The 27,026-nt window shown below is 47.6% G+C and overlaps 1 protein-coding gene across 6 annotated transcripts in view; it reads right to left on the bottom strand.

The window, feature by feature from the left end:
* LARGE1 (LARGE xylosyl- and glucuronyltransferase 1) overlaps window positions 1-27,026 on the bottom strand; it is a 631,116-nt gene that overhangs the window by 34,554 nt on the left and 569,536 nt on the right. For all 6 annotated transcript variants that reach the window (XM_025399702.1, XM_025399703.1, XM_025399705.1 and 3 more), the window contains one exon: window positions 7,570-7,733. In XM_025399702.1, the coding sequence (XP_025255487.1) occupies window positions 7,570-7,733 (164 nt within the window). The remainder of the gene's footprint in view (window positions 1-7,569; window positions 7,734-27,026) is intronic.

Here is a 27,026-nt window from a genome sequence, read left to right as displayed (position 1 = left end):
TCAGGTATACGATACAGACAACGGGCCTAGGCACCTGCATTTCAGGAGCTTTTATTCTAGTGGGGAAAAAAGACAATCAACAAACCAGAGGTTTGAATAGCGGGGTGATTAGGTCACGAGGGTGGAACTCTCTTGAATGAGATTCGTGCCCCCCCGACTTTTTTTTTTTTTGAGACTGAGTCTCACTCTGTTGCCCAGGATGGGGTGCAGTGTTGCGATTTTGGCTGACTGCAACCTCCACCTCCCAGGTTCAAGTGATTTTTCTGTCTCAGTCTCCCGAGTAGCTGGGATTACAGGTGTGCGCCACCATGCCTGGCTAATTTTTATATTTTTAGTAGAGACGGGATTTCGCCGTGTTGGTCAGGCCGGTCTCGAACTCCTGACCTCAGGTGATCTGCCTGCCTTGGCCTCCCAAAGTGATGGGATTACAGGCATGAGCCACCGCACCCAGCCTTCATGCCCTTTCAAGAGGCCCAGGGAGCTAGCTGGCTCCTTCCACCACGTGAGGACACAGTGATGAGGCACTCTCTGTGAACCAGGAAGTGCATCCTCACCAGACACCAAATCGACCAAAGCCTTGATCTTAGACTTCCAGCCTCCAGCACTGTGATAAATACATTTCCAGTGTTTATACACCAAATAATTTATGGCATTTTGTTACAGCAGATAATGAGAAGGATCTGGCATTGTGAAAAGTCTGGGGGAAAAGCTTTCCAAGAAGAGGGGATGGCCCTTGGGGTAACAACGGGCTCAGCATGTTCAAGCTGGAAGAGACGGGACCAGTGTGGGTGCAGCACAGGACAGTGAGGGGCAGAGGTGAGATGAAGGCATCAGGGGTTGTACAGATGCCAGGCTGGATGGGCCTTGAAGACTACAGCAGGCAGGTGGGACACTGTTCCACATGTAACAAGAAGTCATCTGAGGGTTTCAATGACGTGACCCGATTTACCTTTTTAAAATATCACTCTGCCTGTTACACGGAGAAAAAATTACCTTTCACTCTCTAGAACGTCAGTGCTTTCAAATGTAAGCTTGTTTAAGATCACCTGGGGGGCTTATTAAAACCCCCATTTCCAGGCCCCACCCAAGAGATTCTGGTTCAGGAGGTCTGGGGTGGGGCCTGAGAATCTGTATTTCTGACAAGCTCCCGTGCAATGCTGTGTTGCTGGTCCCAGGATCAGGCTTGAAGCAACACTGTTCTAAAGAGTGGGGCCCTGTGAGCCCAGCGCATTCTCTCTCCTTTACTAACAGAGAGCAGAGAAGTGCCCCGTCATTCCCATGAGGCCCCGCAACTGTAGTCAACACTTAACATCTTTGTCGAAGACACACTAAAGAACCAGGCTCTCCCTGGACAGGTGTCAGAAGACAGGTGACCCCCTCGTGATCAGCTCCCTCCGTCCCTTCGCCCCTGGTGTCTTCCGCTGGGACGGGAGGGAAGGGTGCTGAGCTGCTGAAGGAGAAGCAGATCTCCTGGCTTCACAGCCATGGTTGGAACGTTCACTCTTTCTGAATGGAATTCCAGAGGGAGCTGGGCACGGGAGCGCGAAGGCCGGCTCTCCTAATTCGTTGTGGCATTCACGTAGGGCCTACTTCTGACTCGAAGGTTTACAAACACATCTGAAACGGTTGTTAAATTAAAAATCAATCCAACAGGCACCAGTCAGCGTGCTGCACTGTAATCGGATGTGTTGACAGAGTGGAAGTGGCTGCGGGAATTTCTACCATTCTTCATCAGCTTGCAGTGCCACTTTATAATTTTTAATTGCGGCCCGCTAAGCACCTCTCATTAGGGCTTGGAATCCCTTGGGTTCTCTTGAGATATTGTCCTGATGGCGATACATGTCACAGTACGGGAGTGGGTATCGTGTGTCTGCTACACTTGGGCTGTCCAGGCTTTGAAGGGAAGACCGCTATGGTCGGTGCTTGCTGCAGACGTGAGTGGGGCCCAGACTTCTTTTTTTTTTTTTTTTTCGAGACAGAGTCTCGCTCTGTCGTCCAGGCTAGAGTGCAGTGGCACGATCTCGGCTCACTGCAAGCTCCGCCTCCTGGGTTCATGCCATTCTCCTGCCTCAGCCTCCCGAGTAGCTGGGACTACGGGCGCCTGACACTATGCCTGGCTATTTTTTTGTATTATTTTTAGTAGAGATGGGGTTTCACTGTGTTAGCCAGGATGGTCTCCATCTCCTGACCTCGTGATCTGCCTGCCTCGGCCTCCCAAAGTGCTGGGATTACAGGTGTGAGCCACCGCGCCCGGCCACAGACTTTCTTTTAAATGGATTGTGTCTGCAGTCCAGACCAGAAGGATGAATCCCACTGGCAACAGAAGGAGGGACTCGGTTTTGCCTGTATTCTCTTCTTGCTAACAAGTGTATACACAAGGATGGGTTTGAGCTGTTAATAACTAGAAACATGTTTGTTCTACTTGTTTGCAAATTCCAGATAGCAAATTCTATAGCCAGCAGAGAGGTGAGAAACATTAAGAAAAGAGAAATTAATATTTGTTCACATCAACTACTTACTAGGCACTTTACATCTTATTTTGTAGAACCCAGACAAGAATCAGTGAATTTAGCAACATTATCACCATCTCATAGATGAGTCAAGTGAGGCTCAAAAAGGCTAAGTAAGTTGTTCAAACTTAATACAGCTAGGAAGTGGCACAAGTGTAGTTTGAATCCAAGTCTTGCTTTTTTTTCTTTTCTACTACATCACTTTACCTGTCCTAAACAACTATCATGTGCACATGCCTTCGTAAGAATGTTCAGATCTAGCCAGTATTTACTGGATGTCAAATACGTGCTCAGGGCTTTTATAGAGGATCTCTTATTTACTCCTAACCAGGACCCTATGAGGCAAGTAATTTTAACCCTCTTTTATAGGAGGAAACAGAAAACCAATGATGTTAAGTGACTTGCCCAGAACACCAGCTGAGGATTGAATGAGTTGGTGGGATTTGAACCTGGGGCTCTCTGTCCTTCCGATTCTGGTCAACATACTGGTATCATTTAGGGAGCCTCTGAATGTATGTCAGGACTAAGCACTGGGCATGCCTTCTCTCATTTGATCTTTACAACCACCTTAGGGATAATGAGGATAATGATATAATTATCACTTTCAGAATACAGTTGAAGACACTGAGGCTTAAAGAAGTTAAGTGATGCACTTTGGGAGGCCAAGGCGGGAAGATCAAGAGATTGAGACCATGCTGGTCAATGTGGCGAAACCCCATCTCTACTAAAAATCCAAAGTTAGCTGGGCGTGGTGGCGTGCGCCTGTAGTCCCAGCTACTGGGAGGCTGAGGCAGGAGGATCGCTTGAACACAGAAGGCGGAGGTTGCAGTGAGCTGAGAGATTGCATCACTGCACTCTGGCCTGGCGACACAGCAAGACTGTCTAACAACAACAACAACAACAAAAAAAAAACAAAAAAGTTAAGTGACTTGTCCAAAAACAAAGTGACAGGGCAACAAACAACCCACAGTGCCTGACTCCAGGGACCAGGTGTCCTTCACTGTTACGTTACTCTTTACTTTGATTAGAAAGTATATCAGATTTCTTTGGTAGCCACTGGCCACTAATCTTGACTCAGAATATTTTGCTGATAATCTGAATGCATTATCAGGAGGCCTGAATGCCACAGAGAGCCAGCGATGGTTGGAGAGATGGGCACCTGGCTTTAAGTGAAACCCTCTCATTTGCACAGATTATAGTACCTGAGTTTCAGGTAGCTCACGGGAGGGGCCAGGTGCAGTCAAAAGAGACCAATCCAGACCATCATTCAGCACTGATGTGGAGTATTAGATTTTTTTTTTTACTATAAATGCCATGGAGGAGAAGGAAACACACATGTGAAAAGAGGGACTTCTGTGGTGAGGTGATTTCCTGATGTGGCTGCTTAGTGGTGGGGAGCCTGGGCGTCCAAACTGAAATCTGGGTGAGAAGCCAAAGGGACTTGAGAATTTTAGGGGTGACTCTGGGACACTAGTTGGGTGTCCCTATGGAGCCCCACACAGGATGCCAGATTTGAGCCAGAAGGGCTGGCCACCTCCCCTGGTTTCCCTGAGGCCCTCTGTGATCCAGCCCTGCCTACCTGGCCATGTGTATTTGATCTCTTTCTTCCTCCTACACCCTAAGCCCTAACTACACTTCACACTTCACTATTGTGTTCCCCACTGGGCCTGACTTCCTCTCTGTCCCGTGAACATGCTGCACGCACTACCTTGGGGAGCCTTCCTTCTCTCCTTCTGTGCCTTCTACTCTGTTTACCCAGCCTCCTACTCAATTCAGGTGCCACCTCCCCTTGGACACATTCCCTGCCTTTTCCTTTTTCCACCTCTGTGGGATCTCATTGCATTGGTGCACCTCCTGCACACCACTCAGAACTCAACATTCTACTGTAGACCTGTTTACCTGTCAGCGGTAGGCAGAGTTCTATGAGGGCCCCCCAGATTCCCACCCTGCTGGTGGACATGCCCTGTGTAATCGCCCTCTTGGGTGTGGGCAGGGCTTGTGAATATCACATTGTGATCATGTGATGTTATAGAAGACTCCGGTGTCGCGGGCCAGAGAGAGATTCTCCTGCTGGCCTTGAAGAAGTGGGCTGCCCTGCACGGACGGGGCTGCATGGCTAGGAACTGAGAGTGGCTTCAAGGAGCTGAGGGGGACACCCATCAACAGCCAGCAAGGAAACAGGACCTCCATCCTGGAAGTGAATTCTGCTGCAACCCGAATGAGTGTGGATGTGGATGCCAATCCCCAGATGATATCCCAGCCCTGGATAATCCCTTGAGATTTCAGTCCTGAGACCCTGGGCAGAGGGCCCTGCTAGCATCTTCCAGATTCCTGACCCAGAGCGGCCACAAGGTAACAAAGGTGTACTTTTTAAGCTGCTCATTGTGTGGTACGTCGTCACCTAACAAGAGAAAACGAATGGGTTGCCTGAGCCCCCAATAGGCTGCATACTCCTTAAAGACAGGGATAGGTCTTTTAACACATATTCCTCTCCCCTTAAGTGCCTGGTGCAGAATGGTGAGCCGTATTTGCTGAGTGATCACGTGGATGTGGAGATGAGAGAACTGTGGCCACAAGAAGGGACAGGCCTCGCTAGGGCCCTTACAGCAGGTCAAGCATAGAGCTGGTGCTAGAGCCTCCGGGCCTGTCCCTTGCTCTTTTGTCCCATGCTGTCTTTACCTGTTACCTGCTAGGACTGCAAGTTCTCTGTGCACAGGAGTCCCAGTGGCCTTTCTCCAAGTTCTTTTGGAGCCTGTGAATCCCCAGGAGACTGCCAGCCCCTGAAGCCACTGAATTATGCATGTGGTCATTTGCTTGCATGTGGCGGGACTCACAGAGCAAGGAATCCACTTCCCTGAGCCACCTTCAATATGAATCATCTCACGTTGCCTCCAGTGCAAGGTTCCTTTCACTTCCTGGAGCTCTCAGGTGCCTTTATGAAAACGTCCAGGTATTTGCTCTTTCATCTGTTTGTTTATTCTTCAGTCATTCAGGACTAATAACACCTGGCATTTATGGAACACTTATTATGTCCCAGGCACTGTTCTTGGCACTGTACAGGCATTAGCTCATTTAATCCTTTGAACAATCCCATGGAGTCTCACCCATAGGCTGGACAGGCATCTCTGAGGTGGCTCAAAAGACAGAATGAGGAATCAAACTTCCTTCCTAATTGTAGGAGCTGAGCGGGGATGACACAAGAGGGAGTTGGGGCAAGGGCAGCCACTGTGGGCCATGTGTGAATGGAAGCAGAAGCCAGTCAGACAAGGCGGGAAGGGGCACCTGAAGTGGCCAGGTATAGAAAAGCCATGTAGCCCTGGCTGAGTGACCTTGGGGCTTCAAATCCATTCACTTCTTGGCAGTCAGAGATGTTTTTAAAAATATACAAATTAGGATGGGCGCAGTGGCTCACATCTGTAATCCCAGCACTTTGGGAGGCCAAGGCGGGAGGATCACGAGGTCCGGAGATGGAGACCATCCAGGTCAACATGGCGAAACCCTGTCTCTACTAAAAATACAAAAAATCAGCCGGGTGTGGTGGCGGATGCCTGTAGTCCCAGCTACTGGGGAGGCTGAGGCAGGAGAACTGCTTGAACCTGGGAGGTGGAGGTTGCAGTGAGCTGAGATCATGTCACTGCACTCTAGCCTGGGTGACAGAGCAAGACTCCGTCTCAAAAAAAAAAAAAAAGATTATATACACATATATATATATAAATTATATTAGGTAACTGCATAAATTTGTTCAATAACTCCCTACCACACTTAGGATATCTCATGAGTGTCTAACCTCCTACAGTCTTATCTCATGCTGCTTTCCCCCCAAGCCCCTGTTATACTGCGGCCACTCTGGTCTTCTGTGACGTTTCTGAACGTGCAGGCATCTTTCCCACTACAGGCCCTTTGCACTTGTTATTTCATCTGCCTGGGAAACTCTTCTCTCAATAACTCGCATGCCTGACTCCTTTTCTTGTCCTCCAGGTCTCTGTGGAAATGTGCCTTCCTCAGAGAGCCTTCTCCCGACCACACGACCTAAAGAAAGTCTCCAAGCTGGCATTGGGATTATCCTCCCGGTGCCTTCCAAGCACGTATGCAATTACAGTCATTTTTAAAAATTGCGTATTGCTGTTTATGTGACTAGCTCCATCTTCTCAGACCTGGCTACACATTATAAGCTTAAAACAAAACAACGCCAAGGGCTCTGTCCTACAAGGGTCCTTATTTTACTGCTCTGCAAGGCAGCCTGGACGTGAACATGTTATACAGTTCCCAAGGTGATTCAGTCTCCCTGGACAAGGTTGAGAAGCAGTGCATGGACCTGTAAGCTACATCAGGGCGGGACTCATGTCAGTACTGCCTGGAAATGCTTGACGGATGTTTGTTTCATCAATACACATAGAAGGAAAAGAAACAGCGTTGCTTTCCAGTCGCAATTGTGGCTCCAGTCTCCCCACTCCCCCTCTTCCTGGGGTAATTCGAGTAGGGCTCTACTTCTTAAGAATCGATCCTTTCATCTATCCTCAGACAACAACCGTAAGACAAGAGCCCTTGGTTTTCAGTGCTGGGGAGGTGGGGGGAATGTGACCCAGCTCACCCTTATCAGTACTCTTTTTTTATTTTTACTTTTTTGAAACGGAGTCTTGCTTTGTCACTGGAGTGCAGTGGCACGGTCTCGGCTCACTGCAACCTCTGCCTCCTGGGCTCAAGCAATTCTCCTGCCTCAGCCTCCCCAGTAGCTGGGATTACAGGCACACACCACTATGCGCAGCTAATTTTTGTATTTTTAGTAGAGACGGGGTTTCACCATGTTGGCCAGGCTGGTCTCGAACTCCTGACCTTGTGATCCGCCTGCCTCGGCCTCCCAAAGTGCTGGGACTACAGGCGTGAGCCACCGCGCCTGGCCCAGGCTTCAATATTCTAAGCCCGCATGCCATCTCTTCCTGCTCCATCCTCCGATTTTAGCATATGTGCTGCGGAAGCGAGCACACCCTTCTCCATTCTCTATCCTCCATGCAAAGTGCCGCCGTGAGGAGACTGGGGTGGGTGAGGCCGTCTGCCATACCTGTCCATGGACAGCTGAGCGACCAGGGTGACGTCCGTGCTGTCTGCCACAGGCTCGTACTCGTAGTGCAGGAAGTACAGGTGGGTGCGGTGGACAGTGAAGCGCTCTCGCCGGAACTCATAGCACAGGTCGTCCTCGTCCAGCTCAGACAGCTGCTTCTGGAGCTGCAGGGTAGGAGAGAGGGCTTGGGCACGTGAAGAAGAGGTCCCAGGGTGCCCATGAGCTTGCCCCTCGAGCCCTGCCCTCCCCGGCGTTTATCACCCATCAGGACGTTGACGGGTCAGAGGTACATGGAAGGGATCACCACTTTTATTTCCCTGTGCAACTTAATCTAATTTCAAAAAGGTGGTAAAAATCAGATGCCTGGGGACCGGGTGTGGTGGCTCACACCTGTAATGCCAGCACATTGGGAGGCTGAGGCGAGCAGATCGCTTGAGCCTGAGAGTTCGAGAGCAACCTGGGCAACAAAGCAAAACCCCGTCTCTACCGAAAATAGAAAAATTAGCCGGGCATGGAGGTGTGTGACTGCAGTGCTACTCAGGAGGCTGAGGTGGGAGAATCAACTGAGCCCGGGACATGGAGGCTGTAGTGAGCTGAGACGGCACCACTGCACTCCAGCCTAGGCTACAGAGCAAAACCCTGTTTCAAAACAAAAACAAACAAAACCAAAAAGCAAACAAAAAAAAGAGGATTCCATTAACACCTGAGAAACGAATCCCCTCTTAGCTAAGAACAAAGGTGGTGCTCACTGAAAAACATATAACCAACCATAAACTCCTTAGAAACAAATGACAAATGTTTTCTTAGACAACTCAGCGTAAGAATTTCAAATAACATGGGAAAACGGGCCGGGCACGGTGGCTCATGCCTGGAATCCCAGGCCAAGGTGGGCAAATCACCTGAGGTCACGAGTTCGAGACCACCCTGGCCAACGTGGGGAAGCCCGTCTCTACAAAATATATAAAAATTAGCCGGGCGTGGTGGCGGACGCCTGTAATCCCACCTACTCAGGAGGCTGAGGCAGGAGAAGCTCTTGAACCCTGGAGGCGGAGGTTGCAGTGAGCCGAGATCGCACCACTGCCCTCCAGCCTGGGTGACACAGTGACATTCCATCTCAAAAACAAAACAAAACAAAACAAAAATAACACAAGAAAATGCCCAAAGAAGAAAACGGTCAAAACTGACAAGGACCTCCGTATGACCTGATGCTTTTTTCTCCCTAGAGCTACTGATTTCAATCTTTGTACTAGGTCTTGGAAAAAACCAAACAAAACCAAACAAAACCAGCAAACCAGCACATTAACAAAACAGAAATTCTTTTCCTTTCATTTCACCTAAGTTTAACCAGAATCTTGGCACCGTACTTTTTTCTCTTTTCTTTTTTTGAACTCTCTCAAAGTCTTACTTCATTAATCTGCTTGTAGAACTTGTTTAACTAGCTGTACTTCTCTCTTCCTTCACCAACTTGTGAAAAGAGCAGGCACACCTGCTGACAGGGAGCTAAGGAGATAACATTTCAGATATGCCAAGGCAGATACACAGATGTGCAAATCTGCAGCTGCCCAACTGACACGGTCTCATGGGAACTCCTACCAGGCAGGTATGATGTATGTTTTACAGATGAAGAAGTGAAATTAAAACGTGACACAACTTAGCAAAAAGCTAATCCACAGTGACAAAAATTGGACCAGGGCATGTGGGGTGGGGGAGTGAGAGGCCTGGGAAGAGGCAAGAGAGGGTTGGGAGGGACAGATGACTGGAGTGAGGGGTACATGGATGTGCACTTTTGTGAAAATTCAACTAACTGTGCACTTCGAATGGGAGGACTTAGCCAGGCGCGGTGGCTCACGCCTGTAATCCCAGCACTTTGGGAGGCCGAGGCAGGTGGATCACGAGGTCAGGCGTTCAAGACCAGCTTGGCCAAGATGGTGACACCTTGTCTCTACTAAAAATACAAAACATTAGCCGGGCATGGTGGCGGGCACCTCTAATCCCAGCTACTCGGGGGGCTGAGGCAGAGAATTGCTTCAACCCAGGGGGCAGAGGTTGCAGCGAGCCAAGATCACGACACCGTACGCCACCCTGGGCGACAGAGTGGGACTCTGTCTCAAAATGAAAAAAAAAAAAAAGAATGGGAGGACTTGTCGGATGCAATCTGTATTTCCATAAAAATCAACTTTAAAAAATGATAATTTGCCCAAGGTCACAGAAGGGTTGGTTCCATTCCTTTTTTTTTCCTGTTAAATCAGCCTTGTCTATCACATGATAGAATACAGACAAAAGTTTACATGGCAAGGGTTACCAACCTAGCTGAATATCAGAGAATGTTTTTCCAAGAAGGTGTACTTTCTTTAAATCCCCAAATCAACAGTGTAGCAGTCGACAAGAAAATATATTAACTTGCTTCTGTATATCCTTGTACCTGTTAAGACCATTGCCTTGACAGATTACTTAATGGCGTTATTTCTCAAGATGTGTGCTATGGAAGATGATGGCATTAATTGCTCCAATTCCTTCTCTCTCCCCCACCCCCTGCCACCTCAGATATCCTTGCCCTTTGCAGTGGTGGTTACTAAAGAGGCACAGTTTATTTCTCAGGACTTGAGTAAGGGCTGGAATCATGATGTATTTCTGCTAACAAAAAGCAGGGGAAGTAATATTGTCTCAGTCTTGAGGCTAGACCTCAAGAGAGTGTTTCTTGCACCCCTACCACTGCCATGAGAGGATACCGAGGCTAGCTTGCTGGAAGATGAGACATTTGGGGCTGAGCAGCTCCTCCCCAACTGCCCAAGTCATGCAAGCCAGCCCAACCCAGCTGCCTCAGTAAATACTACTTATTGTTTTTGAGACAGACAGAGTTTAGCTCTGTTGTCCAGGCTGGAGTGCAGTGGCGTGATCTCAGCTCACTGCAACCTCTGCCTCCCGGGTTCAAGTGAATCTCCTGCCTCAGCCTCCTGAGTAGCTGAGATCATAGGCACTCACCCCACGCCCAGCTACTTTCTGTATTTTTAGTAGAGACAGGGTTTCACCATGTTGGCCAGGCTGGTTTTGAACTTCTGGCCTCAGGCAATTCGCCCGCCTTGGCCTCCCAAAGTGCTGGGATTACAGGCGTGAGCTACCGTGCCCGGCCAATAAATACTTCTTGAAGGCCACTGAGGTCTTACTGGTTTTGAGCAATAGATACTGATAGAGTGCTATTGGTATTTTGTGGGGGGCACTTTTTATTATGAGGATCTGTCCCACCTATTGAAGGACAGTCAACCTCCCGAGCTCCTGCCCACTAAATGCTTACAGCATTCTCCAGACAGCCCTGTGAAGCTCCAAATGCACATGCATATTTCCCAATGCAGCTTGGGAAACTGGTTGAGATCCAGTGATCTGTGAGACACTGTCAACTATCTCTAAAATTTTTAACTGTTAAAAGGATGCAATTAGGGATATTCAGCTTTTCAAGTCAATTTGCTGTCCTTGCCTGTTTGAAGATTCTCACCAGGCCAGCAGTTTAATATAAGACAAGGAAGCTGAAATTCTCTTTCCATCTAAGATCTATGACCCCTCTGCTTCCTTCTGACCTGTAGGATTAAATCCAGATTTCCTTGTTGACAATTAGGAGCTGCTCTCTCTGACCCACCACCCCCATACTCTACGGCCTCATCACTGGTCTCTGTGCTCCCCAAACCTACCTTTCCCTCACACCTCCGTGACTTTGTTCCGTGCCATGCTCTTCCCCTTTCGGGAATGCCCTCCCTCACCTCGCTCCGCTCTCCTCCACCTAAAAAACCTTCCATTTACCTTTCAAGATTCAGCCCAGATGGCACCTGCTCTGTGAGACCTCTGTTCATCCCGCTGGGGAGAAGCGATCCATTTCTTCTCTGCACTCCAAGAGCGCTCAGTTCGCAACTCCATTAAAGCACTTGTCAACTTGAACTGAAATTATTTAAGGGCAACTTTCCCGGTGAGACTGTGACACTTTACCATTGTCCCGAGCACCGTGCCTGGCTTGTGACAGGTGCTCAGTATCATGTGTTGCATCCCTGAAAAATATTTGCTGTATACAACAAACCTGCAATCACTGTGAAGTTAAGACTATCCTTTCAATTTTCCTGTTGTGTCCTCTAATTATATGCACAGAACGTGATCAATAAGCCCATTCTTCAGCCCATCATTTGCTTCAATATTTGCATCCAAGGGTCTGTGACGGCTGAAAAGCTTTTGGAAAACAAACAAGCATGTGCCCAGCTCCACGTAAGGTGCTGGGTACAGGTGATTTCCTCTCCTCCCCAGAGCCCCCCGTGAGTCATCTGCAGCCTCATCTGACAGTTGAGAAGGGTAGAGGTGTCAAACCTGGGTCTGTGCCCCTCTACCACCATGCTGCTGCTTCAGAAAAGATGCCTGCTTGGCCTCACGTGAAGACGTAGATGCAACGTAGTGGCTAAGGTTACTGGTTCTAACCCACTCCTGCCTGGATGATCTCAGCGTAAGAACTCAGCGTAAGAATTTCAAATAACATGGGAAAACGGGCCGCGCACGGTGGCTCATGCCTGTAATCCCAGCACTTTGGGAGGCCAAGGTGGGCGGATCACCTGAGATCAGGAGTTCGAGACCACCCTGGCCAACATGGGGAAACCCTGTCTCTACAAAATAGGTAAAAATTAGCCAGGCGTGGTGGCGGACGCCTGTAATCCCACCTACTTAGGAGGCTGAGGCAGGAGAAGCTCTTGAACCCTGGAGGCGGAGGTTGCAGTGAGCCGAGATCGCACCACTGCCCTCCAGCCTGGGTGACACAGTGACATTCCATCTCAAAAACAAAACAAAACAAAACAAAAATAACACAAGAAAATGCCCAAAGAAGAAAACAGTCAAAACTGACAAGGACCTCCGTATGACCTGATGCTTTTCTCTCCCTAGAGCTACTGATTTCAATCTTTGTACTAGGTCTTGGAAAAAACAAAACAAAATAAAACCAGCACACTAACAAAACAGAAATTCTTTTCCTTTCATTTCTCCTAAGTTTGGGTTAATGACCTAACCTTTCTGAGCTTCAGGGTCCTCAGCTGTAAAATGAGGACAATGGTCACTACCCCAGAAGGTTATAGAAGGATTCTGAAAGATGCTGCATAGAGAGAAAACAGCAGTTGAAGAAAACATTCAGTGGATGTCACTTATTATCGTAGCTATTATCACAGGAAAGGGAAACACCTGGGCCCCCGAACACACCTACGTGGACAGTTTTTGTCCTCAAACCTCACCTGAAGGAAACTGCATGGCAAGGTCCCAGAGACAGGGTTTCACCATGTTGGCCAGGCTGGTCTTGACCTCAGGTGATCTGCCTGCCTCAGCCTCCCAAAGCGCTGGGATTGCAGGCACGATCTACTGCGTGTGGCCTCTCCTCCTCTATGTGCACACACAGGTATGTACCCTTGAGTTGGGGAAAAAGACATTTCCAGGTAAATGGTTCCAGGAACCACTTTCTAAAAAGCACCATATGGTGAGTTCCTAACAGTAGGAGCTATATCCCCTTCATTTCTGAACCATCTGATCCTAGAATATCCAGGTTCTATAACGAATGTTAAAGATTTTCTGAGCAGTGGATTCACAGATGAATTTTATTGGCTTCTTTACACTTTTCTGTAGTTAATTAATTCCCTGCAATTTTCTCAAATGAGCTAATGCATGTAAAGTGTTTTGAAAACTATAAAGTGCTGCAGAAACCTAGGCAATGTGGTTATGATTATATCATGTACCTTTTCAAATTCTAATCTAGGCTTGCTTATTGCTGACTGCGTGGCCGATGTGATCCATCTTGGATGCTCAGCAAGCCTCTGTTGGATGTGCTCAGCCCCTGCATATGAGGAGAGGGAGTACTGATCAATGGAGGTGCTCTCAGGGCTTCTAAAGTACACCCTGCCTTACTGGGATTGACTAGGGCAATCCTGGGGAAGAGGCCACCTCCAGCTCTGAACTTCATGGTACCAACAATGGGATTCGGTGGTATCCACATCCCAAGCTCACCTGCAGTCCCTGCTGCGGTGTTTAAAGGGTATTACCTAGAGAATATTGTCATTTACCAACCACAGTGGGTATTGTAGAAAAAAAGTCAGGTGGTCGGGCACCGTGGCTCATGCCTGTAATCCCAGCACTTTGGGTGGCTGAGGCAGGTGGATCATGAGGTCAGGTGATCGAGACCATCCTGGCTAACACGGTGAAACCCTGTCTCTACTAAAAATACAAAAAATTAGCTGGGTGCGGTGGTGTGTGCCTGTAATCACAGCTACTTGGGAGGCTGAGGCAGGAGAATCACTTGAACCCAGGAGTGGGAGGTTGCAGTGAGCCGAGATCTCACCATTGCACTCCAGCCTGGGTGACAGAGTGAAACTCTCTCAAAAACAACAGAAACAACAACAACAGTAACAACACAACAGGAAAGAAAGAAAGTCAGATATGCTGTCAGACACACCTGTCCCCAGGACTCTGGGTCAACCAGTTGCCATCCTTGAACTTGCATGTTCATTTCTCCTCTACATGCTGTTTTGCACCTTGATCCAGCTAATACTAACTGGGTACCTACTATGTGACTGATGCAATGCTAAATGTTTTCAGGTGCATTGCTTCATCAGTTTAATCCTTCAGCACAGATATCTGTTGTACAAAGGAGGAAACTAAGGCTCAGAAGCTTTCAGTAATCTGCTTCAGCGAGTGAGAAGCAGTCCGGGATGGGAATCCAGTCTTCGGAACTCAAACCAGGGACGTTTCACAACACAATTAATTACTTCTTCCCAGGGGATGGAGGTGAGAATCAAATGAGATGGTGGAAGACCCAATGTTCCGTGAATGAAGCAGGCCATAAAAAAGTGTGGTCCCAATGCAGGAAAAAGACAAAAGGAAAAGAAAAACCCACTCAAAAATAGAAGGGAACACATTACAATGTTAACAAAGATTTTCTGAGTGGTGGATTCACAGATGAATTGTATTGGCTTCTTAAACTTTCCTGTAGTTAACTAGTTCCCTGCAATTTTCTCAAATGAGCTAATGCACGTAAAAGTGCTTTGTTAACCTTCAAGTGCTACACAGATCTAAGCAATGTGGTTATTATTATATTATGTACCTTTTCAAATTTTAATTTTGGCTTGCTTATTCCTGACTGCGTGGCTAATGTTATCTCAGTGGTGAGACTCTAGCAGTTTAGAAACTGCCTCCTTGGCTGGATGTGGTGGCTCACGCCTGTAATCCCAGTAATCCCAGTACTTTGGGAAGCCGAGGCAGGCGGATCACCTGAGGTCGGGAGTTTGAGACCAGCCTGGCCAACATAGAGAAATCCCGTCTCTACTAAAAATACAAAAGTTAGTTGGGTGTGGTGGCGGGTGCCTGTAATCCCAGCTACTCGGGAGGCTGAGGCAGGAGAATAGCTTGAACCCAGGAGGTGGAGGTTGCAGTGAGCTGAGATCACGCCACTGCACTCTAGCCTGAGCGACAGAACAAGACTCCATCTCAAAAAATAAATAAAAACAAACAAACAACCCCCCCCAAAAACCCAAACAACAACAAAAAACAAAAACAAAACCTGCCTCCTTTTCACCCAGGGTTTGGGTAATTTCTCTGGAGGGCCGTGGAGCCGGAGGGAGTATTTCATTAACAGGGTCTGAATGCTACTCTGCCCTGCTCTCCAACCACTGCCACAGGGAACAGAGGGCTCCCGACCAGGGAGGCACAGAAACAAAAGCCAGATTTCTCCTGAGATAAAATGCATTTGCTAAATTGCTTCTTTGGGCAGCCAGCTGAGGCAGAGGGAGATTTGGACTCACGGGAAAATGGCCCTTTAGGCAGTCTGCATTTATTTCTCCTCATCCATAAGGACAGTGGCCTAGATTGACCTTTTGAGCTGCCGGAAATGATGGCTGGTTATGCCCGAGGATCCAGAGGGAGTACAAGTGCATCCTGGGCTCTGGCCTTACAGACTTCTGTTCACAGTTGGGCAAACTAAGGAGTGAGATTATGGAGATAACTGAAAAGCGAGACCTGATGTCTCTGACACTCATTTTCTATGTGACCTTGAGCAAGTCATGCCTCTGAATTAGTAAGACGAAGGGTTTGGGATTCATAAAGTGACTCTCAAGGATCACGCACTCACTGGATCAGGTAAAGAGGGGAGAGCTTTGCAGGTTCTTTCTCATGTAAGACTCACACCAACTCTATAGATTAGGAACCACTCTTAGTCCTCTTCAGTAGAGGAAGACATCCATCATCTGAAAGGTTTAGCCATTGCTCAAGGTTACACAACGCACGAACGGAGCAGCTGAGATTCCAACCCAGGTGTATTTCCTCTGTATTCTTGCAGGTAACCAAGTCACTACAATGCCTAGTTGGTCAGCCTCTGGGCTTCTTTCTCGTTGTAACAGTAAACAATTCTGTGACTGCAGAGGACTCAACACATGTGTTTCATGCGGTGGCAGAAACATCCCGTGCTCACCAATATCCATATTCTCCTCTCTTCCATGGCACAGAACTAGGCTGTATCTCCAGCCTCAGTTAAGAATAACTCTGTGATAGAGCTCTGGCCAGTGGCATCTGGAAAGGCTCTGGCTAGGACACGGACCACTCTGAAGCCTTGCTCAGGCACAACCTTTACTGACCTTCTTTTCCTGGCTGACAGCCAGAGCAAGAGAATCCTGTAGAGTAGGCTGGGGTTCTGTGGAGGGCGGAGCCACAAGATGAAAGGAGGCTGGGTCCTTGAGCCTGCAGGAAAGCTACCTGCCAATCATGAACACCCATTTGGACTTTATGCAAGTAATAAACTTCCAGCAGGTTGAGCCACATTACAGCGCTTGTGCTACCTTAACTAACAGGCACATTTGAATGCTTGTAGCCTGTAAGTGATGGAGACATAGTACAACGGACCAATTAAGGAGTCTGGGAGGCCACCGTTTCTTTCTTCCTGGGACACCCCTCCTTCTGATGTCTTGGGGCAACGGGTGAAATTGCTCATGGGGAAATCTCCACTCAAGCATGTTCCTTTGCACTTTGAACTTGCTTTCACTTTTTAGTGGCTTCATATCCACTATTTCATTTTTTCTCCTCCCCAATTCTTGTATGAGACAGGCGAGGCTGCCCTTAGGGCCCTCAGTTGACAGATGAGGGACCAAGTGCTCAGAGAAGCTGGGGCTCCAACTCTGGTCTCCTGAAACCTAACCCAGAGCTTGTCCCTGTGGTTTCCACAAAGCTGTTACATCTTCTTAAGTCACACAGACAGGTAGAAAAAGCTCACGACCTCCCTCGTTGCCTGCTGTGTGTATTAATCAACAAGTTCCAGGAACCCAAAGCATTTTTTACTAAGGAAACCAAACTATGAGTCCATTTTCATTCTTTTGCAGGGAAGTAGGGGCTGCATTCAGGACTGTTGAGTGAAGGTTCAGAGAGGGTCTGCCCAGCCCTGACCTCGACTTAGAGGAGGTAAGAAAAAGGATCAGTCTCCTCCCTCCCAGTTATAGTATTAATTGACGCATCACATACAATTCATAGGCTCTTATTTTATGTCAAGTCTTGTGCTATGAATGGGGAATGAGCTCCCGCTTCCGCATTTATATAATTCCTATGGTCTAGGAGGAGAGGCAATGAAGTCAGTCACTAATTACAAACACAGTGCAATCATAACACAAACCTTAATTTTGGGGGGCCTTTGCCATCTGCCACATTGTTCTAAGCTCCTGGCCTGTCTTACCTTCTTGATTCTTCTTAAGTCTATCAGGTAGGAATAACTGATTTCCATCTTACAGATGAGAAAACTGAGGGGCAGGGAGTTTAAGCAGATCACCGGGAATCCCGCAGCTGGCAGTCCAGCTGGGATTTCACATAAGGCAGCCTCATTCCAGAGCTGCCTCCTTACGTACTGCACAAGTAAGAGACGCCACTGGAGAGAGGGAGATCTAGTAGAAAGGAGAGGAAGGGAGTGCGCTGCTTTATAGACAAGGGAGGGCCGAACACCTGGCAAGTGTGGAAGGATGACAAACAGCACCCAGAGGGGTCAGACAGGGCTCTGTGTAAGTTGCAGCCGAACAGGATCAAAACAGCCAGGCCACAAGGGGAAACTGGGGCCCAGACTTGTATCCACTGAGTCTCCTGATCCCACAGCTCCTCTTCCCTTCACCCCCTCTGTTCTGGAGCTTAACACATTCCTAGAGGGTCCTTGAAGACTGGCCTTGAGCAGCCTAGCCTGTCTTAGGGTTTGGGGTGCTGTCCATCCTGGGCTCTGCTGCCTGCTGCGTGACTGAAGAGTTGGTGACATGCGGCTCGCACGTGAGAGCAGGAATGCATTCTGGGCTTTCTCCGGGGTGTTTCTGAGATACAGCTGTTTCCACAGAGCCATCTGTTTCTTGGCATTGCCTTGCAGGGTGATGCCATAAAGTGTTTATAGAATCTGTGTATATGTGTCTTATTTTTAACTTCTAATTGAGGTGATGCTGTTGTCATTTCTTCTTAGTGGGCTGAGTGTCAGGGAACGTGGCCTTGGAAGTGGCCTGTCACCTTCATAGCGTGAGAGAATTGAGCTTGGAAGCCTTCTTCATTTCAGAGGTGAGGCAGTGATCTCACAGCAGCTGAGACAGCGGGTATCCAAGGCAAGCTTTCTGGAAAGTACTCGTAACAATAACTGCCTAGGTGGCACAGCACTTTGAATACTTTAACCCCTTTAACGTTCCTCAAAGAGCCTGGTGTGGGTACATTTACTGACCATTTTACAGATGGGAAAACTGAGGTTTATATAAGGCTAGAGTTAAGCCTAAAGTCATAGATCTAGTCTAGGGCCACAGGGTCTTGTTATGTTGCTCAGGCTAGAGTGTGGTGGTGCCATCTCAACTCACTGCAGCCTCCACCTCCCAGGCTCAAGTGATCCTCCCACCACAACCTTCTGAGTAGCTAGGACCACAGGCATGTGTGGTTTGCTTATTTTTCACAGAGACGAGGTCTCACGATGGTGCCTGGATTGGTCTCAAACTCCTGAGGCTCAAGTGATCTTCTGCCTCAGCCTCTCAAAGTGCTGGGATTACAGGTATGAGCCACGATGCCCAGCTTGGGCCAAATTTTCTGCGTCCAAATGGAGGGATGTTTCTGGCACACCACAAAGGCTTCAGGAAAAGGACTTGTTATAGTTCATTTGTTCAACAAGATTTACTGAGCATGGATCCGGTGCCAGGCACTCTTTAATGAAGACATACTGATGAATAAAACAGATAAAAAGCCCTGTAGTCATAGAGCTTACATTCTAGTGGGTACAGACATAATCAACAAAAATAAATAAGTCATGAATATATTAGTGATAAGTACTATGGAGAAAAATGAAGGAGCCCTGGAGAGAGGGAGTGCTGGGGTACGGGGCAGGCATAGCAATTTTAGAGAGAGGAGTATTTTAAACAGCCGTAGAGAGACCACTCAACTATGAATCAGGGCTTGATACTGGCTTCAGCTCTGCCATCAACCTGTTCTGTGAATTCACCTCTTTGAGCCTCTATTTCCTTCTGCATAAAATGCAGATAACAGCAGTGGCTCACGCCTGTAATCCCAGCACTTTGGGAGGCCGAGGCGGGTGGATCATGAGGTCAGGAGATCGAGACCAGCCTGACCAAGATGGTGAAGCCCTGTCTCTATTAAAAATACAAAAATTAGCTGGGTATGGTGGCAGGCGCCTATAATTCCAGCTACTTGGGAGGCTGAGGAAGAGAATTGCTTGAATCCTTGAACCTGGGAGGTGGAGGTTGCAGCGAGCCGAGATCGCACCACTGCACTACAGCCTGGGTGACAGAATGAGACTCCGTCTCAAAAAAAGAAAAGGGGATAACAGGAACTACCTTGAAGGGTGAGTGAAAGAGTAAGAAAACTGTATCCATATAACAACTAGGAGAATTGTGGAATAACCTGGATATATGTAATAATGTAACTTACTATTACATTAATACGACATACATAGCTACACCCATTTGGGAAGTCCTTCCTTGTCTTGTGGCTTTAGAGTTAGGTAGACATGATTTCTAATCTCGCCCCCAGCACTCAGGAGTTGTGTGGCCTTGAACAAGTAAATCATTTCTTTGAAGCCTTCCTTTCCTTATCCGTGAAATGTGACTCATAATGCCTCCCTCCCTTTGTGGTGAAGATTAAAGTTGTATTTCCCTTTCTCTTTCTTTCCCTGCAGAAAATGTCCAATTCCCAAAATCTAGAAGCAAGCAGAGAAAGGTCTTAGAACAGCACAAAGAGCTGTGCTCATGCAGGAGAGACCAGAATGACTAATACCTATCACAGGGATACCGAGCAGGCTTTGGTTCCCTGCTATCACTAGGAGGCTAGGAGACCAATACTGATTACTCAGTGTGCTGTCTTGAGGAGGAGAAAGAAGTTGGGCATAGATGAATAATGCAGCCATCAATTAGTGATGTCTGCTGTGGGCAGGGGACGGAGACACTGGCTGTTGACTTGCAATTCCATATATATTCAAAAATTCACTGGTGTCCAGTCTTTTTTTTTTTTTTGTACTTTGTGGATGTTTGATATGTTTCATAATCTAGCTTTTAACATAACAACAGATCATTCTTTTACCATCAGGCTTTCTAAATTAAATACCTTTGTGGGGTTTTGCGGGGTTTTTTTTTTTTTTTTTGTGGGTTGGGGGGGGTGGGGGAGGCGGGGGAGGCGTTGGCTGCCTTGGAAAGAAGGAACAAGGAAGCGAGCCCAGAAAGGGTTGTTCTGAAGCTGATAAGCAGAAAGTGACAGCTGTCAGAAAGGAATTCACAGAATAAGCAGTGAATAGTCTGGGGCCATTTCCTGCCAGGATAAACAGTATGTTTCCTCCTCTGGCCACTCCCCCGCCAAAACCTCCTCCAGCCTTTTCAATGCAACTGTAGTCATCAGAAATTGTAAACTGAGTTTAATACTAAACTGAGTTTAGTATCTGGTTAATAAAGGAAGGGCATATACTTTAGCAGCAAGTTTCCTGTCCAAATTGGTTAAAACCCATCTATTTCAATGGGTTTTGCATTTAAAAAGATGAGGTTCCTTTACTTGGAAATACCCTTAGGTGGAGTAAGGCCCTTTTGATGATAAAGCATCGCTCTACAAATACGATACTTAGGGGAGTCCTATGTTTCTAAATAGCAAACTGAATGGCAACTTCCTATGCTATCTTCTGGGCTGTCAGGTACATGGGAGGTGGAAGGATCCTTATTTCCTTATGTTTCATTAAAAAAAACCCAACAAAACACAGACTCCAGAGGACAGGGTTCAGATTAGTGGGTTCTTTACAGAGGGAAATATTTCAGCCCAACATGAGGTAGAACAGTTTAGCATCTGGAGCTTTCCAACAGCAGAGTAAGCTGCCTTGAAAGGTGGTGAGCTCCCTGTCTTTGGGAGGATTCCAGCAGAAGCCAGATGCAAGCCTATTAGGGATACTGTGGAATGATTCTGAATAGATAAAACGGTAGAGAATAGCTCTGATTATCCAACTATGTTCTGGGAGAGTCCCGGGGTTTCTTGGATATTCTTTTATAAATTTAATTTAATTTTAGGGACGGGGTTTCACTCCATCACAGAGCATGGAGTATAATGGATCGATCATAGCTCACTTCAACCTTGAACTTCTGGGCTCAAACAATCCTTGCGCCTCTATCTCCAAAAGTGCTAGGATTACAGGCATGAGCTACTGCACCCTGCCATTTCTTGGATATTCAAGGGCTGGGTTGCTGAGGAAAAGGGAGAGAAATGCTAAGGTACAGAATTCTAACCTCCATCCCTATTTCAATCAATCAACTAATAATAACCAATGCATTCCAAATGCTTACCGCATTACATAAAGAATTTACGAGTCCCAGGGAGAGATGCCCAAACTATGGGAGACAAGTGCCTGTAGCCAATCAGCTGCTGTCATTCCATAGCACTGGGGGAGCCTGTTCTCTTGCAAATCAAACTGTCTTGTCCTAGAGCAAGTAGCCCAACCAGAGGCTCTGAAATGGGGCTCTGCCCCTCACATCTTAGCTCGTTGATGAAGAATTGCATCTCTGACTAGATGGATTTATTTTTATTTTTAGTTTGGCAGCAAGGCAAACCAAATGGCCTCTTCTTCCTACCCTGAATTTCTGAATTGACGGGGATACGCGGGATTGTCTGACCTACAGCAAATGTGACACCCCCTCGCATTCTTCACAGACAGATTTCTCAGAGACTCTACGGGTGCCCTTCTCTGCTAGATCTTTTTACCCGAGTTGCTAATAAAACCCAAAGCCTATTTGTGGAACAGTGGATTATGATCACATGGGCCAGACACTGGGGTCTGTGAAGAAACTCATCCCACGGCACACTGTGTTCCCGGTGCCAAGTCCTTCTTTTTTGGCCGTAAATTGCCCATAAAACCCCATGGCAATGACCCATTTCTCAAATGGTAAACCCAAGGCTTAGAGCATTTAGGTGACTTCTCTGAGGTCATGTGTCTATTAAATGAGTGATTCAGATTACCAGAGAGCTTACACCCTTATTGTCATTATCAATTTCCCAGTGAAAAAATTAAAATAATGCAAAAATTTACTTGTGCAGCCATTTCTTTCTTTCTTTCTTTTCTTCTTCTTCTTTTTTTTTTTTTTAAGATGGAATCTTGCTCTTATTGCCCAGGCTGGAGTACAATGGCGTGATTTCAGCTCACTGCAACCTCCGCCTCCCAGATTCAAGCGATTCTCTTGTCTCAGCCTCCCGGGTAGCTGGGACTACAGGCGTGTGCCACCATGCCTAGCTAGTTTTTGTATTTTTAGTACAGATGGGGTTTCGACATGTTGGCCAGGCTGGTCTCGAACTCCTGACCTCAGGTAATCTGCCTGCCTCAGCTTCCCAAAGTGCTGGGATTACAGGCGTGAGCCATCACGCCCGGCCGGTTCCTCCTACTTTGTATCTCCACAAGCACCGTGTGTTTCCCCTTCCTAACACATGGTTGTCATTTTAACTGAAGTGCATTTGCATGACTCTGTAGTTAATGTCCACATCTCACACTAGGCTATAAGCCACTGAAAATCACTTGCTTTGGGCTCGAAGTGCTTTCAGCCTCCCGAAGTGCTGGGATTACCGGAGTGAGTCACCGTGCCCCAGGTGCAAACATTTTTATAGTTCTCACACTGCGTTCATTTGAATCTGAACTCCCAGCAGGTCCTCGAGTGATCACGCTTGTGTTCACTCCTGGTCTCCAATGTTCATGCTGCTCCCTCCCACCCACCAAGTTTACCCTTCATACTCCGTCACTCCTACTTATTCATCCTTTAAATCTCACCTCCTCCAGGAAGTCTTCCTTGATGCACCTTCTCTCCCTAGTTGTGTAAAATGCCCTTCTCGTGTGCTCTCGAAGCACTACCACTATTCTGGCACTAATCGCACTACTTAATAATCCTCTGCTTGTCTGTATCCCTCACTCAACAGGCACTGCAAGAGCCGAGCTTCAATCTGCAATGCTGCCTGCTGGAACACTAGCCCTGTGTCTGGCAACTAAGTGAAGTATCAACTGGGTGGATCATATGGTTTGGCTGTGTCCCCACCCAAATCTCATCTTGAATTGTAGCTCCCATAATTCCTACATGTTGTGGGAGGGACTCAGTGGGAGTTAACTGAATCATGGGGGCAGGCTCCCCTCATACTCTTATCATGGTAGTGTATACGTCTCATAAGATCTGATGGTTTTATAAGGGGAAACCCCTCCCACTTGGTTCTCGTCCTCTCTCTTGCCTGGCACCATGTAAGACGCCCCTTGCTCTTCCGCCATGATTGTGAGGCCTCCCCAGCTGTGTGGAACTGTAAGCCAATTAAACTTCTTTCCTTTATAAATTACCCAGTCTCGGGTATGTCTTTATCAGCAGCATGAAAATGGACTAATCCAGTGGATGAAACGAGTCTAAAGTCACTTAGACACTGCCATCAGAGCCTGCTCCCATCTAGGATCTCAACTCCAAAGAAGAGGTTCCTGACTTGGTTTCTTTCAGACTCACCACCATCTGTGCACTTATCACAGCTCTAATGACCTCCTGCTACAGAGCTGGGAGCATCGGCTTTGGGCTGGATCCAAGATCGTACCCTTTTCCTCCGGTTGTGTTTGCAGATAACACTTGACACGCTGCGGAGGACCAGGTGGTAAACTCCCTACAGAGCTGTGGTTCAGGAGTGCAATGTTTACAGACTCTCTCTTTGCCCCAGCTCCAGCTCCAGCCCCTGCCAGCAGAGGAACGGGGCTGGAGCAGGGCACAGGAACCTGCTTGTCTTGATTTATGAGTGCTAGCTGCACCTGCTCCTATGTTCTTAGCACCCATGAAACAATCCATCTGCTCTCTCCATTCCCACTTCTACTGTCCTAGATCAGAGACGCGCCCATCGTGTTTTTGCCTGGGATGGGCCATGTCCTTTAAGTCGTCCCTCCAGTTTTGTCTTTTTCATTTCATCCTCTACCTTGAGTGATTTTTCTCTAATATAAATCTGCCCATCACTAACACCCTTTGGGGGCTCCTCACTGCCGTGAGGAGAAACTCTAAGCTTCTAAGCACAGCCAGGGTGCCTCCTGGTCAGTTTCGTTCCTAGCCATGCCCCCAGCATGCCTGTGCTCTGGTACACAAACTTCCAGCATGTTCTCTTTCAACAGTTCACTTTTTCTTCTGCTCTTCCCTTTACTTGGTGGTACTTCGTTCTTCCTTCTTAAACTTGCTTAGTACATTCATTCAATAAAGATTTATTAAGTGCTTATTATGTGCTTGATTCTATCCTGTGCTAGGGCGGAGAACCTCAGAGGTGAATAGCACAAAGTCTTTAAGAGTCTTATGTTTTGGTATTACATTTATGAAAAAACCTAGGAAACAAACATATCAATCAGGTAATTGTAAACAGGAGTAGATGCTCTGACAAAAAGAAAACAGGGGCTGGGCACAGTGCCTCATGCCTGTAATCCCAGCACTTTGGGAGGCTGAGGCGGGTGGATCACCTGAGGTCAGGAGTTCGAGACCAGCCTGGCCAACACAGTGAAACCCCGTCTCTACCAAAAATACAAAAAAAGTTAACTGGACATGGTGGCAGGCACCTCTAATCCCAGCTACCTGGGAGGCTAAGGCAAGGAGAATCACTTAAATTTGGGAGGTGGAGGTTGCAGTGAGCCGAGATAGTGGCACTGCACTCCAGCCCAGGTGACAGTGGGAGATTCTGTAAAAGAAAAACAAAAAAAAATCAGGTGCAGTGGCTCATGCCTGTAATCCCAGCACTTTGGGAGGCCGAGGCAGGTGGATCACGAAGTCCAGAGATCGAGACCATCCTGGCCAACATGGTGAAACCCTGTCTCTACTAAAAATACAAAAATTAGCTGGGCATGGTGGCGTGTGCCTGTAGTCCCAGCTACTTGGGAGGCTGTTGCAGGAGAATTGCTTCAACCCGAGAGGCGGAGGTTGCAGTGAGCCGAGATTGTGCCACTGCACTCCAGCCTGGCAACAGAGCAAGACTCTGTCTCACAAAAAGAAAAAAAAAAAAATCAAAAAGAAACAAGGCATGTCATAGACAGTGACTTAATAGGTTACTTTGTGTGCAGGTGGGGGTAGGGGATTGGAAAGTTTCTGTGATGTCACAGCTGAGACATTTAAACACAGAGGGACAGGTGTTCCCGCCAGTGAGAACAGCAAGCACCAAGGCCCTATTGTGAGCCCGGAATGAAGGCACAGAAAGGAGGTGGGTGTGGCCCATGCATAGTGGTCAAGGGAGAAGGGGAGACAGACTGGGATGACAGCCATGGTGACTGCTTAGAGCAAGCTGCTCTCTCATTCTTGGGCCTCCTGGGCAGATCTTCCTCTTGGCATCTCTAAGAGTTGTTAAGCGGCAGGCCACTTACATACAGTGGGGGGCTCAGTCTCTAAGTTAAACCCCTGTGCTCTACATGGCTCCTGGCAGATGGCCAGCATTCACGCATTCTTCCTGAGCAAATAAGCAAATAAATACGGTCACAGATTCCGAGAAAGACCACTGACGACTTCTTCACCTCGACGATCCCCCCAGGGGAAGGAGATGGTAGGAAAAGCTGGTGAGTCACTTATAAAACGTCTCATTTCTTATGATACTGAGCAGCAGCAGGGCACGGGAACGCACCGATACAGATGATTAACTGACGGCTTCATCCTGCAAGGCTTTTTATGGGAGCCTTCTCCATGGAGGGGGGAAATAAACGAGGCACGAGAAGAGTTTCCATTTAACGTTTGGAAAAATGTGCCGAATGGACCCTCGAATCTTGATGATGACAAATACGGATGTGAGCAAAGAGAACGGAAGGAAAAACCGAAAGAACAGTGTTTGTTAAGCCCCTAAGTGCTTCTCAGAATCTGAGAGAGTTGGAGTGCCTGATGGTTTTCTTTCTTTTATCACCAGATGTGAAGGAGGGCAGATGCTGAGAAGGCCTCTAGGGTGATGGGGAGAAGGGCCGGAGCCAGTGGCGATCCACTATCACTTGGGGACCCGATCACAGAGAGTAGGGGTGCACTGTGACCAGCGTCATCCTGATAAAAGACCAGGCGAGCACATGCCTCTGGTCCTTCCATAGGTGCCCTTCCCTGCCATTGGGAGCCTAAAAGAATTCTCACTACAACCAAAATAACTATAAAAACAGCAACAACAACAACAACAACAAATCAAAATTCCGACTCTTAAACCCAACATACAACCTCATACCAATCTGGCTCCTGCCTACCTGAGCCTTCCCTCCCCACCAGCTCCTGGGCACACTGGCCATCCTTCTGTTCCACACTCCGGACCTGTCCTGCCTCAGGGCCTTTGCACCAGCTACTTCCTCTACCTGGAATGTGCTCCCCTTGCTCTTCTATGGGAGGCTCGTTCATGTCATTTAGGTTTTAGACTCAACGTCACCTCCTCATAGAAATCCTCAAACCAGCGGAGCTGCTCAGCTGCTCACTAATACATTGTTATGTAGCGGTTGCCACTGGCTGATCACTGTTTTCTGAGACTTTAGTTATTAACTGTGTCTCCTCCACCAGAATACAAATATCATGAGATCAGGAACCAAAGTCTTTTTTCACCTATGACTACTCAGTGCACAGAATAAGTACAAGGTCCTCAGTAAACGTTTGCTGCCTAAATGAATGAACCAGATTCTTCTGTGTCTAATACTAAGGGTCAAGGGAAGAGCAGAGTGCAAATATTTACTAAGCATCTAACACAGGGCCAACACTGAGCTAGGCGCTTTGCATGCATCTTCTCAGCTACTCTCAAAACATCCCACGTAAGATTTACTTATTGATTGATTTATGTATGTATGTATGTATGTATGTATGTATGTTGTTTTTGAGACAGAGTCTCACTCTGTCGCCCAGGCTGGAGTGAAGTGGCATGATCTCGGCTCACCTCAACCTCCGCCTCCCGGGTTTAAGCAATTCTCTTGCCTCAGCCTCCCGAGTAACTGGGATTATAGATGC

The sequence above is a fragment of the Theropithecus gelada genome, chromosome 10 (assembly GCF_003255815.1).
Source record: "Theropithecus gelada isolate Dixy chromosome 10, Tgel_1.0, whole genome shotgun sequence".
Classification (NCBI taxonomy): domain Eukaryota; kingdom Metazoa; phylum Chordata; class Mammalia; order Primates; family Cercopithecidae; genus Theropithecus; species Theropithecus gelada.
Note: the sequence above shows the minus strand (reverse complement) of the source record. Positions and strands in the feature narration are given on the sequence as shown.